This window comes from Centropristis striata, chromosome 13 (assembly GCF_030273125.1).
Source record: "Centropristis striata isolate RG_2023a ecotype Rhode Island chromosome 13, C.striata_1.0, whole genome shotgun sequence".
Taxonomy (NCBI): domain Eukaryota; kingdom Metazoa; phylum Chordata; class Actinopteri; order Perciformes; family Serranidae; genus Centropristis; species Centropristis striata.
The window spans coordinates 37052299-37067057 of NC_081529.1; the positions used below are offsets into that span (position 1 = coordinate 37052299).

The 14759-nt window shown below is 27.2% G+C and overlaps 1 protein-coding gene across 3 annotated transcripts in view; it reads left to right on the forward strand.

Moving 5' to 3' along the window:
- The first annotated feature begins 4349 nt into the window (after positions 1-4349).
- Positions 4350-14759, forward strand: part of prkar1aa (protein kinase, cAMP-dependent, regulatory, type I, alpha (tissue specific extinguisher 1) a) — an 18848-nt gene continuing 8438 nt past the window's right edge. Inside the window, exons 1-6 of one of the 3 annotated variants that reach the window (XM_059348876.1) lie at positions 4350-4413; positions 6110-6297; positions 10674-10844; positions 11967-12058; positions 12200-12261; positions 12361-12407. In XM_059348876.1, the coding sequence (XP_059204859.1) occupies positions 6124-6297; positions 10674-10844; positions 11967-12058; positions 12200-12261; positions 12361-12407 (546 nt within the window). In that variant the 5' untranslated portion in view covers positions 4350-4413; positions 6110-6123. Of the gene's footprint in view, positions 4414-6106; positions 6298-10673; positions 10845-11966; positions 12059-12199; positions 12262-12360; positions 12408-14759 lie in introns of all 3 variants that reach the window. The other 2 variants (XM_059348878.1, XM_059348877.1) reach the window with 2 other exon arrangements.

The window sequence follows — 14759 nt, forward strand, 5'->3', positions numbered from 1 at the left end:
CACACACACACACACACACACACACACATATATATATATATATATATATATATATATATATATACAATTCATTAAGTAAATCTAGTAAATAAAGAGACAACATTATATGAATGTGTCAGATGTAATATTGTGTAGTAGTTGTTGTCTAATAAGGACTGTGGATACTATGTTTAGTTGTGTTTTTTTAGGGTTTTTTTTTAAACTTTGCATGATTTTTGTGGTCCTCTGTGTCTTTTATTTATTTTACTATGTTCTGATGATCTGTTTGATTTTATTGTTTTATTTATAGAATAATTTTAGATTTATGCACTTATTTGATTATTTATTGCTGATTGTTATATGGAAATGTTTGTTTTATTGTTTTTATGATTCTATGTACAGCACTTTGGAGACGTTTTTGTTGTTTAAATGTGCTACAAATAAAGTGGATTGGATTTAGTTGTTTTTTGTCTTAATTTTGTTGGGAAGCTGGAAACAGAACAGCAGCTCTTAACCCTCTGGAGTCCATCTATTTATTATAAATACACATGTTTTATTTACAGTAATAACTTTATTTATATCTGATATGTAGACAAGCTGAGAAAGCCAGTTAAAGTTCAATCAGAGGAGCTTTCACAGTGTCACATTTATGTTTCGAGAACATTTTTAAAATGAGAATTTTCATTAAATTTCTTTCTATTTTTGATTTACATGCAAATAGACTGTTTTGTAGTTTTATTATTTATTATTTTTTTCTGCTGTTTTGTATGTATAAATGGTTTTTTTTGTTTTTTTAAGGTACTTTTCCATAGAAACCTGTGTCTTTTGTTTGTATTTTGGGTTCCTGGCAGCTTTATACTTTAATTAAAATAAAATGTAAAATCTGACTGATAGCTAGTTTGTGTGGAGCCATGCATGAGATGTAAGGACAGACTGGAAGATGCTGAACAGACAGAAATTAATGCAAAGGAAGTTGACAAATTTGAACCAAAATCTCTCTATTTTATTAATAAAAAAAAAAAATATATATAATATTCGGCTCTAAGACAATAAAAGCATTGTAAAGGTAAAGGAGGAGAGAAACCCTTGATGGTCACAGAGTAAATGCTACAGTTTGTATTTTCAGCACTCTATAATAACATTCGATGGTTGTAATGGTTTAATAAAAGTTTTTCAGTCACATAGCCTACTTTTTTTTTTTGAGCGGACACTTTTATTGTGAAAATAACCGAGGCGGAAGTTTACTAGTTCTCTGCCGCAGAAGAAGAAAAACAACCAAAACAGAAGCAGTCAGGGGTTTAATAGATCTGGTGAGAACTTTACTGTGTTTTACACTATTAATATTAAATGTTTAACTTGTTTTGGAGCAGTTTGAACAGCTTGTCACTAGTTAATGTCTCTTTAATAGTCCAGGGTGTGTTATGGTTACAAATTAAATGCTACAGTTTGTATTTTCAGCACTCTATAATAATATTCGATGGTTGTAATGGTTTAATAAAAGTTTTTCAGTCACATAGCCTACTTTTTTTTTTAAAAAATTGTCACTTTTTTTCTCTTAAATTTGACCTTTTTTTGCTCTTAAATTTGTCACTTTTTTCTCTTAAATTTGACAATTTTTTCTTTAAATTTGTCAGATTTTTATCTTAAATTTGACAATTTTTTTCTTTAAATTTGTCACTTTTTTCTCTTAAATTTGACAATTTTTTTCTTTACATTTGTCATTTTTTTCTCTTAAATTTGACTTTTTTTCTTTAAATTTGTCACTTTGTCCTCTTAAATTTGACCTTTTTTTTCTTTAAATTTGTCACTTTTTTCTCTTAAATTTGACAATTTTTTTCTTTACATTTGTCATTTTTTTCTCTTTAAATTTGACCATTTTTTTGTCACAAATTTGTCACTTTTGAGCGGACACTTTTATTGTGAAAATATCTCAGGCGGAAGTTTACTAGTTCTCTGCCGCAGAAGAAGAAAAACAACCAAAACAGAAGCAGTCAGAGGTTTAATAGATCTGGTGAGAACTTTACTGTGTTTTACATTATTAATATTAAATGTTTAACTTGTTTTGGAGCAGTTTGAACAGCTTGTCACTAGTTAATGTCTCTTTAATAGTCCAGGGTGTGTTATGGTTACAAATTAAATGCTACAGTTTGTATTTTCAGCACTCTATAATAATATTCGATGGTTGTAATGGTTTAATAAAAGTTTTTCAGTCACATAGCCTACTTTTTTTTTTTTTAATTTGTCACTTTTTTCTCTTAAATTTGACCTTTTTTTGCTCTTAAATTTGTCACTTTTTTCTCTTAAATTTGTCAATTTTTTCTTTAAATTTGTCAGTTTTTTATCTTAAATTTGACAATTTTTTTCTTTAAATTTGTCATTTTTTTCTCTTAAATTTGACTTTTTTTCTTTAAATTTGTCAGTTTTTCCTCTTAAATTTGACCATTTTTTTCTCTTAAATTTGACAATTTTTTTTCTTTAAATTTGTCACTTTTCTTCTCTTAAATTTGACAATTTTTTCTCTTTAAATTTGTCACTTTTGAGCGGACACTTTTATTGTGAAAATATCTCAGGCGGAAGTTTACTAGTTCTCTGCCGCAGAAGAAGAAAAACAACCAAAACAGAAGCAGTCAGAGGTTTAATAGATCTGGTGGGAACTTTACTGTGTTTTACACTATTAATAGTAAATGTTTAACTTGTTTTGGAGCAGTTTGAACAGCTTGTCACTAGTTAATGTCTCTTTAATAGTCCAGGGTGTGTTATGGTTACAAATTAAATGCTACAGTTTGTATTTTCAGCACTCTATAATAACAGTCGATGGTTGTAATGGTTTAATAAAAGTTTTTCAGTCACATAGCCTACTTTTTTTTTTTTAATTTGTCACTTTTTTTCTCTTAAATTTGACAATTTTTTCTTTAAATTTGTCAGTTTTTTATCTTAAATTTGACAATTTTTTCTTTAAATTTGTCAGTTTTTTATCTTAAATTTGACCTTTTTTGCTCTTAAATTTGTCACTTTTTTCTCTTAAATTTGACATTTTTTTCTTTAAATTTGTCAGTTTTTTATCTTAAATTTGACAATTTTTTTCTTTAAATTTGTCACTTTTTCCTCTTAAATTTGACCATTTTTTTCTTTAAATTTGACCATTTTTTTCTTTAAATTTGTCACTTTTTTCTCTTAAATTTGACAATTTTTTCTTTAAATTTGTCATTTTTTTATCTTAAATTTGACCTTTTTTTGCTCTTAAATTTGTCACTTTTTTCTCTTAAATTTGACAAATTTTTCTTTAAATTTGTCATTTTTTTATCTTAAATTTGACAATTTTTTCTTTAAATTTGTCATTTTTTTTATCTTAAATTTGACCTTTTTTTGCTCTTAAATTTGTCACTTTTTTCTCTTAAATTTGACAATTTTTTCTTTAAATTTGTCATTTTTTTATCTTAAATTTGACAATTTTTTTCTTTACATTTGTCATTTTTTTCTCTTAAATTTGACAATTTTTTTCTTTAAATTTGTCACTTTTTTCTCTTAAATTTGACAATTTTTTTCTTTACATTTGTCATTTTTTTCTCTTAAATTTGACAATTTTTTTCTTTACATTTGTCATTTTTTTCTCTTAAATTTGACAATTTTTTTCTTTACATTTGTCACTTTTTTCTCTTAAATTTGACAATTTTTTCTTTAAATTTGTCATTTTTTTTATCTTAAATTTGACCTTTTTTTGCTCTTAAATTTGTCACTTTTTTCTCTTAAATTTGACAATTTTTTCTTTAAATTTGTCATTTTTTTTATCTTAAATTTGACCTTTTTTTGCTCTTAAATTTGTCACTTTTTTCTCTTAAATTTGACAATTTTTTCTTTAAATTTGTCATTTTTTTATCTTAAATTTGACAATTTTTTTCTTTACATTTGTCATTTTTTTCTCTTAAATTTGACAATTTTTTTCTTTAAATTTGTCACTTTTTTCTCTTAAATTTGACAATTTTTTTCTTTACATTTGTCATTTTTTTCTCTTAAATTTGACAATTTTTTTCTTTACATTTGTCATTTTTTTCTCTTAAATTTGACAATTTTTTTCTTTACATTTGTCACTTTTTTCTCTTAAATTTGACATTTTTTTTTCTTTACATTTGTCATTTTTTTCTCTTAAATTTGACTTTTTTTCTTTAAATTTGTCACTTTTTCCTCTTAAATTTGACCATTTTTTTCTTTAAATTTGACCATTTTTTCCTTTAAATTTGTCACTTTTTCCTCTTAAATTTGACCATTTTTTTCTTTAAATTTGTCACTTTTCTTCTCTTAAATTTGACAATTTTTTTGTCACTTTTGAGCGGACACTTTTATTGTGAAAATACCTCAGGCGGAAGTTTACCAGTTCTCTGCCGCAGAAGAAGAAAAACAACCAAAACAGAAGCAGTCAGAGGTTTAATAGATCTGGTGGGAACTTTACTGTGTTTTACACTATTAATATGAAATGTTTAACTTGTTTTGGAGCAGTTTGAACAGCTTGTCACTAGTTAATGTCTCTTTAATAGTCCAGGGTGTGTTTTTAACCCGTTGTTTAGCTTCGGGGCTGTGGATGCTAACTGGCTAAGCTAATGGAGTGGTTGGTATTTAATGTAAACAGTGAACAGCTGATGTGGAGAATCATCAGGTTTAGACTTGTTTTTACTACAATCTGCTGTTAATTTACAGCCATAAGAAGCTCTGAGTAGCTGGAGAAGCTACTAACCTGTTAACTTTTCTGTAACATTACACAGAAACAAAGCGTCAGATTAAAAAGGGACGTTAAAGGTCGAAAAATAGTGTCAACAAGTGAACAGTTTAGCTCAGGATTGTTTATCATGAAACTCATTTTAATGCATGGAAGACAAACAACTCAAGTTCTTATATCTAGCAATAGTATCTTAATTATCTTGTTTTTAGTACACTCTGAAAACAAATGTGTTAATATCAACATAAATTGTGTCAATTTACAACACATTAATGTGTCTATATGCACTGTATTAAAGGTGTTTAGTCTAAAAACCAGATCAAACAGTAAATCTGAGGGAAATGATCTAAAATAAAAAATTAATAAACTCTTAAAACCAGATAAAGTAAAGCTGCCAGCAGTGATGAACTGGCCCGAGCAGAGTGACCTGATGATTATTTGGTTCTTACCAAGATAAAAAACAGATCTTGTTTTAAGTGTTCAACATGTTTATTTCTAGATTTAATAATCTTAAATTAAGAAATCTCTTGCTTTTATTCTGGTTTTATGTGATTTTATTCTGGTTTTATTCTGGTTTTAAGTAGTTTGAATTGGTTTTATTCTGGTTTTATGTGGTTTTATTCTGGTTTTATGTGGTTTTATTTTGGTTTTATGTGGTTTTATTCTGGTTTTAAGTGGTTTTATTCTGGTTTATGTGGTTTTATTCTGGTTTTAACTGGTTTTATGTGGTTTTATTCTGGTTTTATTCTGGTTTTATGTGGTTTTATTCTGGTTTTAAATGTTTTTATTCTGGTTTATGTGGTTTTATTTTGGTTTTATGTGGTTTTGTTCTGGTTTTAAGTGGTTTTGTTCTGGTTTATGTGGTTTTATTCTGGTTTTAACTGGTTTTATGTGGTTTTATTCTGGTTTTATGTGGTTTTATTCTGGTTTTAAATGGTTTTATTCTGGTTTATGTGGTTTTATTCTGGTTTTATATGGTTTTATTCTGGTTTTGAATGGTTTTATTCTGGTTTATGTGGTTTTATTCTGGTTTTAAATGGTTTTATTCTGGTTTTATGTGGTTTTATTCTGGTTTTAACTGGTTTTATGTGGTTTTATTCTGGGTTTAACTGGTTTCATGTGGTTTTATTCTGGTTTTAACTGGTTTTATGTGGTTTTATTCTGGTTTTATGTGGTTTTATTCTGGTTTTAATTGGTTTTATGTGGTTTTATTCGGGTTTCATGGGGTTTTATTCTGGATTTATTCTTGTTTTAAGAGTAAATTTCTTATTTTAAGCGTTCAACATGCTTATTTCTAGATTGAATTATCTTAATTTAAGAAATCTTGTCAAGGTAAATTATCTGTATGTGTCTATATGTATCTATATATATATATGTATAGATGTTGTTGATGATAGATGTTTGTGTGTTTCCTAGCAGGTCACTAAATAAAGATGGCAACAAGCGGTACGAGTAGCGAGGAGGAGCGAAGCCTCCGAGAGTGTGAGCTCTACGTCCAGAAACACAACATCCAGCAGCTGCTGAAAGACTGCATCATCCAGCTGTGCACGGCCCGGCCCGACCGGCCCATGGCCTTCCTCAGGGAACACTTCCACAGACTGGAGAAGGTGCAGGCCCAAACCTGTTTATTAATGTCGTTTCTGAGAATCCAAGCTTTCTATAACAGTCTGTTATTGTTCTAATAGTATTACAGTGAGGGTTCTGTGTACCAGCAGGAAGAGGCCCAGCTTGTTCTCCTTCTCTTTATTTTTTGTCACTTTTTTTCTCTTACATTTGACAATTTTTTTAAAAAAAAATTGTCACTTTTTTTCTCTTAAATTTGACAATTTTTTTTCTTTACATTTGTCACTTTTTTCTCTTAAATTTGACAATTTTTTTCTCTTAAATTTGTCATTTTTTTCTCTTAAATTTGACCTTTTTTTTCTTTAAGTTTGTCACTTTTTTCCTCTTAAATTTGACCTTTTTTTTCTCTTAAATTTGACCTCTTTTTTCTCTTAAATTTGACCTTTTTTTTCTTTAAATTTGTCACTTTTTTCTCTTAAATTTGACAATTTTTTTCTTTAAATTTGTCACTTTTTTTCTCTTAAATTTGACAATTTTTTTCTTTAAATTTGACAATTTTTTTCTTTAAATTTGACAATTTATTTTCTTTAAATTTGTCATTTTTTTCTCTTAAATTTGACAATTTTTTTCTTTAAATTTGTCACTTTTTTCTCTTAAATTTGACAATGTTTTTCTTTAAATTTGTCACTTTTTTTCTCTTAAATTTGACAATTTTTTTCTTTAAATTTGACAATTTTTTTTCTTTAATTTTGTCACTTTTTTTCCTCTTAAATTTGACCATTTTTTTTCTTTAAATTTGTCATTTTTTTTCTCTTAAATTTGAAAACATTTTTCTTTAAATTTGTCACTTTTTTCTCTTAAAGTTGACAATTTTTTTCTTTAAATTTGTCACTTTTTCTCTCATAAATTTGTCCCCTTTTTCTTGCAAATTTCTCACTTTTTTTCTCATGAATTTGTGAAATAACATGGGAAATGAATGCGGGTCATTTTTGACTCATGTTGTGCATTAGAAGGTGTTTTTATATGTCGTGCATCAAATCGTTAAGGTAGTTTCTGAGAATCCAAGCTTTCTATAACAGTCTGTTATTATTATAATAATAGTATTACAGTGAGGGTTTTGTGTACCAGCAGGAAGAGGCCCAGCTTGTTCTCCTTCTCTTTATTTTTTGTCACTTTTTTTCTCTTACATTTGACAATTTTTTTTTAAAAATTTGTCACTTTTTTTCTCTTAAATTTGACCTTTTTTTTCTTTAAATTTGTTACTTTTTTTCTCTTAAATTGACCATTTTTTTCTTTAAATGTGTCACTTTTTTCTCTTAAATGTGACAATTTTTGTTTCTTAAATTTGTCATTTTTTTCTCTTAAATTTGACCTTTTTTTTCTTTAAGTTTGTCACTTTTTTCCTCTTAAATTTGACCTTTTTTTTCTCTTAAATTTGACCTCTTTTTTCTCTTAAATTTGACCTTTTTTTTCTTTAAATTTGTCACTTTTTTCTCTTAAATTTGACAATTTTTTTCTTTAAATTTGTCACTTTTTTTCTCTTAAATTTGACAATTTTTTTCTTTAAATTTGACAATTTTTTTCTTTAAATTTGACAATTTATTTTCTTTAAATTTGTCATTTTTTTCTCTTAAATTTGACAATTTTTTTCTTTAAATTTGTCACTTTTTTCTCTTAAATTTGACAATGTTTTTCTTTAAATTTGTCACTTTTTTTCTCTTAAATTTGACAATTTTTTTCTTTAAATTTGACAATTTTTTTTCTTTAATTTTGTCACTTTTTTTCCTCTTAAATTTGACCATTTTTTTTCTTTAAATTTGTCATTTTTTTTCTCTTAAATTTGAAAACATTTTTCTTTAAATTTGTCACTTTTTTCTCTTAAAGTTGACAATTTTTTTCTTTAAATTTGTCACTTTTTCTCTCATAAATTTGTCCCCTTTTTCTTGCAAATTTCTCACTTTTTTTCTCATGAATTTGTGAAATAACATGGGAAATGAATGCGGGTCATTTTTGACTCATGTTGTGCATTAGAAGGTGTTTTTATATGTCGTGCATCAAATCGTTAAGGTAGTTTCTGAGAATCCAAGCTTTCTATAACAGTCTGTTATTATTATAATAATAGTATTACAGTGAGGGTTTTGTGTACCAGCAGGAAGAGGCCCAGCTTGTTCTCCTTCTCTTTATTTTTTGTCACTTTTTTTCTCTTACATTTGACAATTTTTTTTTAAAAATTTGTCACTTTTTTTCTCTTAAATTTGACCTTTTTTTTCTTTAAATTTGTTACTTTTTTTCTCTTAAATTGACCATTTTTTTCTTTAAATGTGTCACTTTTTTCTCTTAAATGTGACAATTTTTTTCTTTAAATTTTTCACTTTTTTTCTCTTAAATTTGACCTTTATTTCTTTAAATTTGTCATTTTTTTTTCTTTTAAATTTGACAATTTTTTTCTTTAAATTTGACAATTTTTTTTCTTTAAATTTGTCACTTTTTTCTCTTAAATTTGACAATTTTTTTCTTTAAATATGTCACTTTTTTCCTCATAAATTCGTCCCTTTTTTCTTTTAAATTTGTGACTTTTTTCTTTTAAATTTGTGAAATAACATGGGGAATGAATGCGGGTTGTTTTTGACTCATGTTGTGCATTAGAAGGTACGTTTTTCCTCTTAAATTTGACCTTTTTTTCTTTAAATTCGACAATTTTTTTCTTTAAATTTGACAATTTTTTTTTTTAAATTTGTCATTTTTTTCTCTTAAATTTGTCATTTTTTCTCTTAAATTTGACCTTTATTTCTTTAAATTTGTCTTTTTTTTTCTTTTAAATTTGACAATTTTTTTCTTTAAATTTGAAAAAAAAAATTCTTTAAATTTGACAATTTTTTCCTCTTAATTTTGACCTTTTTTTTTCTTTAAATTTGTCCTTTTTTCTCTTAAATTTGACAGTTTTTTTCTTTAATTTTGTCACTTTTTTATCTTAAATTTGAAATTTTTTTTCTTTAAATATGTCTTTTTTTTTCTCATAAATTCGTCACTTTTTTCTTTAAATTTGTCACTTTTTCTCTCATAAATTCGTCCCTTTTTTCTTGCAAATTTGTCACTTTTTTTCTCATGAATTTGTGAAATAACATGGGAAATGAATGCGGGTCATTTTTGACTCATGTTGTGCATTAGAAGGTGTTTTTATATGTCGTGCATCAAATCGTTAAGGTAGTTTCTGAGAATCCAAGCTTTCTATAACAGTCTGTTATTATTATAATAATAGTATTACAGTGAGGGTTTTGTGTACCAGCAGGAAGAGGCCCAGCTTGTTCTCCTTCTCTTTATTTTTTGTCACTTTTTTTCTCTTACATTTGACAATTTTTTTTAAAAATTTGTCACTTTTTTTCTCTTAAATTTGACCTTTTTTTTCTTTAAATTTGTTACTTTTTTTCTCTTAAATTGACCATTTTTTTCTTTAAATGTGTCACTTTTTTCTCTTAAATGTGACAATTTTTTTCTTTAAATTTTTCACTTTTTTTCTCTTAAATTTGACCTTTATTTCTTTAAATTTGTCATTTTTTTTTCTTTTAAATTTGACAATTTTTTTCTTTAAATTTGACAATTTTTTTTCTTTAAATTTGTCACTTTTTTCTCTTAAATTTGACAATTTTTTTCTTTAAATATGTCACTTTTTTCCTCATAAATTCGTCCCTTTTTTCTTTTAAATTTGTGACTTTTTTCTTTTAAATTTGTGAAATAACATGGGGAATGAATGCGGGTTGTTTTTGACTCATGTTGTGCATTAGAAGGTACGTTTTTCCTCTTAAATTTGACCTTTTTTTCTTTAAATTCGACAATTTTTTTCTTTAAATTTGACAATTTTTTTTTTTAAATTTGTCATTTTTTTCTCTTAAATTTGTCATTTTTTCTCTTAAATTTGACCTTTATTTCTTTAAATTTGTCTTTTTTTTCTTTTAAATTTGACAATTTTTTTCTTTAAATTTGAAAAAAAAAATTCTTTAAATTTGACAATTTTTTCCTCTTAATTTTGACCTTTTTTTTCTTTAAATTTGTCCTTTTTTCTCTTAAATTTGACAGTTTTTTTCTTTAATTTTGTCACTTTTTTATCTTAAATTTGAAATTTTTTTTCTTTAAATATGTCTTTTTTTTTCTCATAAATTCGTCACTTTTTTCTTTAAATTTGTCACTTTTTCTCTCATAAATTCGTCCCTTTTTTCTTGCAAATTTGTCACTTTTTTTCTCATGAATTTGTGAAATAACATGGGAAATGAATGCGGGTCATTTTTGACTCATGTTGTGCATTAGAAGGTGTTTTTATATGTTGTGCATCAAATCGTTAAGGTAGTTTCTGAGAATCCAAGCTTTCTATAACAGTCTGTTATTATTATAATAATAGTATTACAGTGAGGGTTTTGTGTGCCAGCAGGAAGAGGCCCAGCACGTTGCTTCGCAGCAGAAGTCCAGCTTGCGGTCCGACTCCCGTGAGGAGGAAGTTTCTCCCCCCATGAACCCCGTGGTGAGGGGGCGGAGCCGGAGAGGAGCCATCAGCGCTGAGGTGTACACCGAGGAGGACGCTGCCTCCTACGTCAGAAAGGTTCGTAGCGAGGTTATAATAGTTTGGGATTTTTCATTAGTTTTAGTTTTAATTTCGTTGTGATTTTTTGCTTTCAGATTCAGTTAGTTTTAATGAGTTTTTAAGAGTGAGTTTGCTAGTTTTAATTAGTATTTATTTTCTGGAAAATGCTTATTTTAATTTATTTTTTTACTTTGTCACATTTTTCTTGTAATTTTGAGAATTTTTTTCTTTAAATTTGTCACTTTTTTTCTTGTAATTTTGAGAATTTTTTCTTGGAATTTGTCACTTTTTTCTCGTAAATTTGAGAATTTTTTCTTTTAATTTGTCACGTTTTTTCTTGTAAATTTGTCACTTTTTTCCTGTAAATTCGTCACTCTTTTCTTGTAAATTTGTCACTTTTTTCCCGTTGATTTGAGAATTTTTTTCTTGTAAATTTGTCACTTTTTTCTTTAAATTTGTCACTTTTTTCTCGTAAATTTGAGAATTTTTTCTTTTAATTTGTCACGTTTTTTCTTGTAAATTCGTCACTTTTTTCTTGTAAATTTGTCACTTTTTTTCTGTAAATTTGTCACTTTATGTCTCGTAAATTTTAGATTTTTTCCCCGTAAATTTGACAATTTTTTCTCTTAAATTTGACAATTTTTTCTCATAAATTGGATTTTTCATTAGTTTTAGTTTTAATTTCGTTGTCAATTTTTTGTTTTCAATTTACACAGACATTGACAAAGTTGTAGTTTAGTTTTTATTAGTTGTAGTTGTTTTGTAATGGGATTTTTGTTGGGTCCAGATTCAATATGGTCACAATAAATGTTTCCTTTATTTCCTTTGTCTGATCCATCTCAGCCCCAATAAGTTTATTAAGTCATAAAACCAGATAGATGAAATAGATTTGATATCAACCAAAAAGGTTTACGGATGAAAAAAGTTGACAAAGACGACAACGAAGGACATTTTCACTATAATTTTAGTTAGTTTTAGTTAGTTTTTAACCAAAAAATACAGTTTCAGTTAGTTATCGCTTTTAAAAAACTTGTTATTTCTTAGTTTTTCGTTAACTATAACCTTGGTTCATAGTGGCATATACATATAATATCCAGTTAAACGTCCCTGAAGCATCTAAGGAAGTTTTTTCCCCCTAAGGTCATCCCAAAAGACTACAAGACCATGGCTGCCTTGTCCAAAGCCATGAAGAAGAACGTCCTGTTTGCCCACTTGGATGACAACGAGAGGAGGTAATGGCACCAATCATTTTGGTAGTTTATAATAATAATAATAATGTAATATAGCACTTTCCTTAACCACATTACAAAGGTTTGTTAGTGTCCTTTTTTAATGCATTTACACATAATCTGCTTATCTTCTGCCCCTTCCAGTGACATTTTTGATGCAATGTTTTCTGTCAACTACATTGCTGGAGACACAGTCATCCAACAAGGTGGACAACGTCGTTTTATATATATATATATTGATATATTTTATGTTTTTTTTTCTTGTGTTCATTCATTCATGGAACTCTTCATTGCTTCTTTTCCAGGTGACGAGGGAGACAACTTCTATGTTATTGACCAGGGAGAAATGGATGTAAGATCCCTTTCTTATGTTTTTTGTCCACTATTGAACTACCAGAAAACATCTGCCAGTGTTATTAGGAATTTGAGAAGTTAATTTTCACTTTAATTATTTAACTATATGTGCTTAACCGTCCTGTACTATTGGCTCCTTTTTGACCCCAAATCATTTTCAACATACCATTAATATAGGTTAACTTTCAATTAGTCACTTTTTTCTCGTAAATTTGTGACTTTTTTCTTGTAAATTCGTCACTTTTTTCACGTAAATTTGTGACTTTTTTCACGTAAATTTGTCACTTTTTTCACGTAAATTTGTCACTTTTTTCACGTATTTTTTTTTCACGTAAATTTGTAACTTTTTTCTTGTAAATTCGTCACTTTTTCTTGTAAATTCGTCACTTTTTTCACGTAAATTTGTGACTTTTTTCACGTAAATTTGTGACTTTTTTCACGTAAATTTGTCACTTTTTTCACGTAATTTTTTTCACGTAAATTTGTAACTTTTTTCTTGTAACTTTGTCACTTTTTCTTGTAAATTTGTCACTTTTTACTTGTAAATTCGTCACTTTTTTCACGTAAATTTTTCAGTTTTTTCTCATAAATTTGTCACTTTTTTCTTGTAAATTTGTCACTTTTCACGTAAATTTGTGGCTTTTCTCACGTAAATTTGTCACTTTTTTCACGTAATTTTTTTTCTTGTAAATTCGTCACTTTTTCTTGTAAATTTGTCACTTTTTTCTTGTAAATTCGTCACTTTTTTCACGTTAATTTGTCACTTTTTCACCTACATTTGTCACTTTTTTCACCTAAATGTGTCACTTTTTTCACGTAATTTTTTTCACGTACATTTGTAACTTTTTTCTTGTAGATTTGTCACTTTTTCTTGTAAATTTGTCACTTTTTTCTCGTAAATTTATCACTTTTTTCCCGATGTAAGATCCCTTTCTTATGTTTTTTGTCCACTATTGAACTACCAGAAAACATCTGCCAGTGTTATTTTTTGGAATTTGAGAAATTCATTTTCACTTTAATTATTTAACTGTATGTGCTTAACCCTCCTGTACTCTTCGCTCCTTTTTGACCCAAAATCATTTTCAACATACCATTAATATAGGTTAATTTTCATAGAATTGCTTGACATTTTCAGCATATGTGCCCCTCTGCATCCTTTATAGATAATAATATATAAATAATAATAATCTATAATTTGTAATAATGCACACATGCATGCACACATAGTCAAACTTGAAAATTAGGCCCTAATTTTATATATTTGACTAAAACTGACCAATAATAATAAAATAAAAATATGAAAATTATATATCAATGTGTTGGTCTTGAGGTCCCGCAAAAGATGAATACATTTTTTTTTTTTAAACTTTTTGTTGCTGTCATCTAAAAATGAACAATGTTTTCAAAACATAAGTTTCACTAAAAAGTTGACATAACCTACTCTGTACATTCCCATCAGGATTTTTTCCCCCACTATTATTATACTATAATATTAATATTTAGGTTTTATTACCTTTTTTCTCTTGAAATGAGGCCTTAATTTTGTATATTTGACTAAAATTGACGAATAATAATGAAACAAATATGAAAATTATATATCAATGTGTTGGTCTTGAGGTCCCGCAAAAGGTGAATAAAAAAAAAGTTGGTAATAATTTATTTCTACATGTCCTAAAGCCAGTCTGATGTCATGGGGTCATTTTTGACCCCTGATGGAACGGTTATTATACTTTTTTTAGTTGTACACAAGGGTTTCAAGAAGGGAAACATTTAAGGATCGCTAACTGAACTTAAACTACTCAAACACTTAGTTATATAAACTAAAAGCTGGAAATAACCTGTTATAACCTTGTTCTGCTGCCACCAAGTGGCCAGAAAATATATCAACCTCTTCTACGACTCATGGACCCACTTTAGGGGGCTCCATGCTATGCACCGTAAAAAAAAAACAAATGTTGTTTTTACGGTAAAAACCAGCAGAACTTTACCGTAATAAATACGGTGCAACTTTTTCTAATATTACAGTAAAATGATTTGAGCACTGTTGATTTCACGTTTAAGATTTTAGCCATTTTATTCCATATTTTACCATAAAAAATAAAATGTTTTTTACATCAAAAGAAATGCTGTTCTGCCATATAATTGACAAGAAAATACTTTATAAATGCTGCATAAATTAAAGATTTTAACATAAAAAATTACAGTGTTTTACCATAAAAATAAAACTTGTTTTTATGGTAAAAACCAGCAGTTGGTTGCCAGAACTTTACCGTAATAAATACGGTGCAACATTTTCTAATATTACAGTAAAATGATATTAACACTGTTGGTTTCACGCTTAAGATTGACA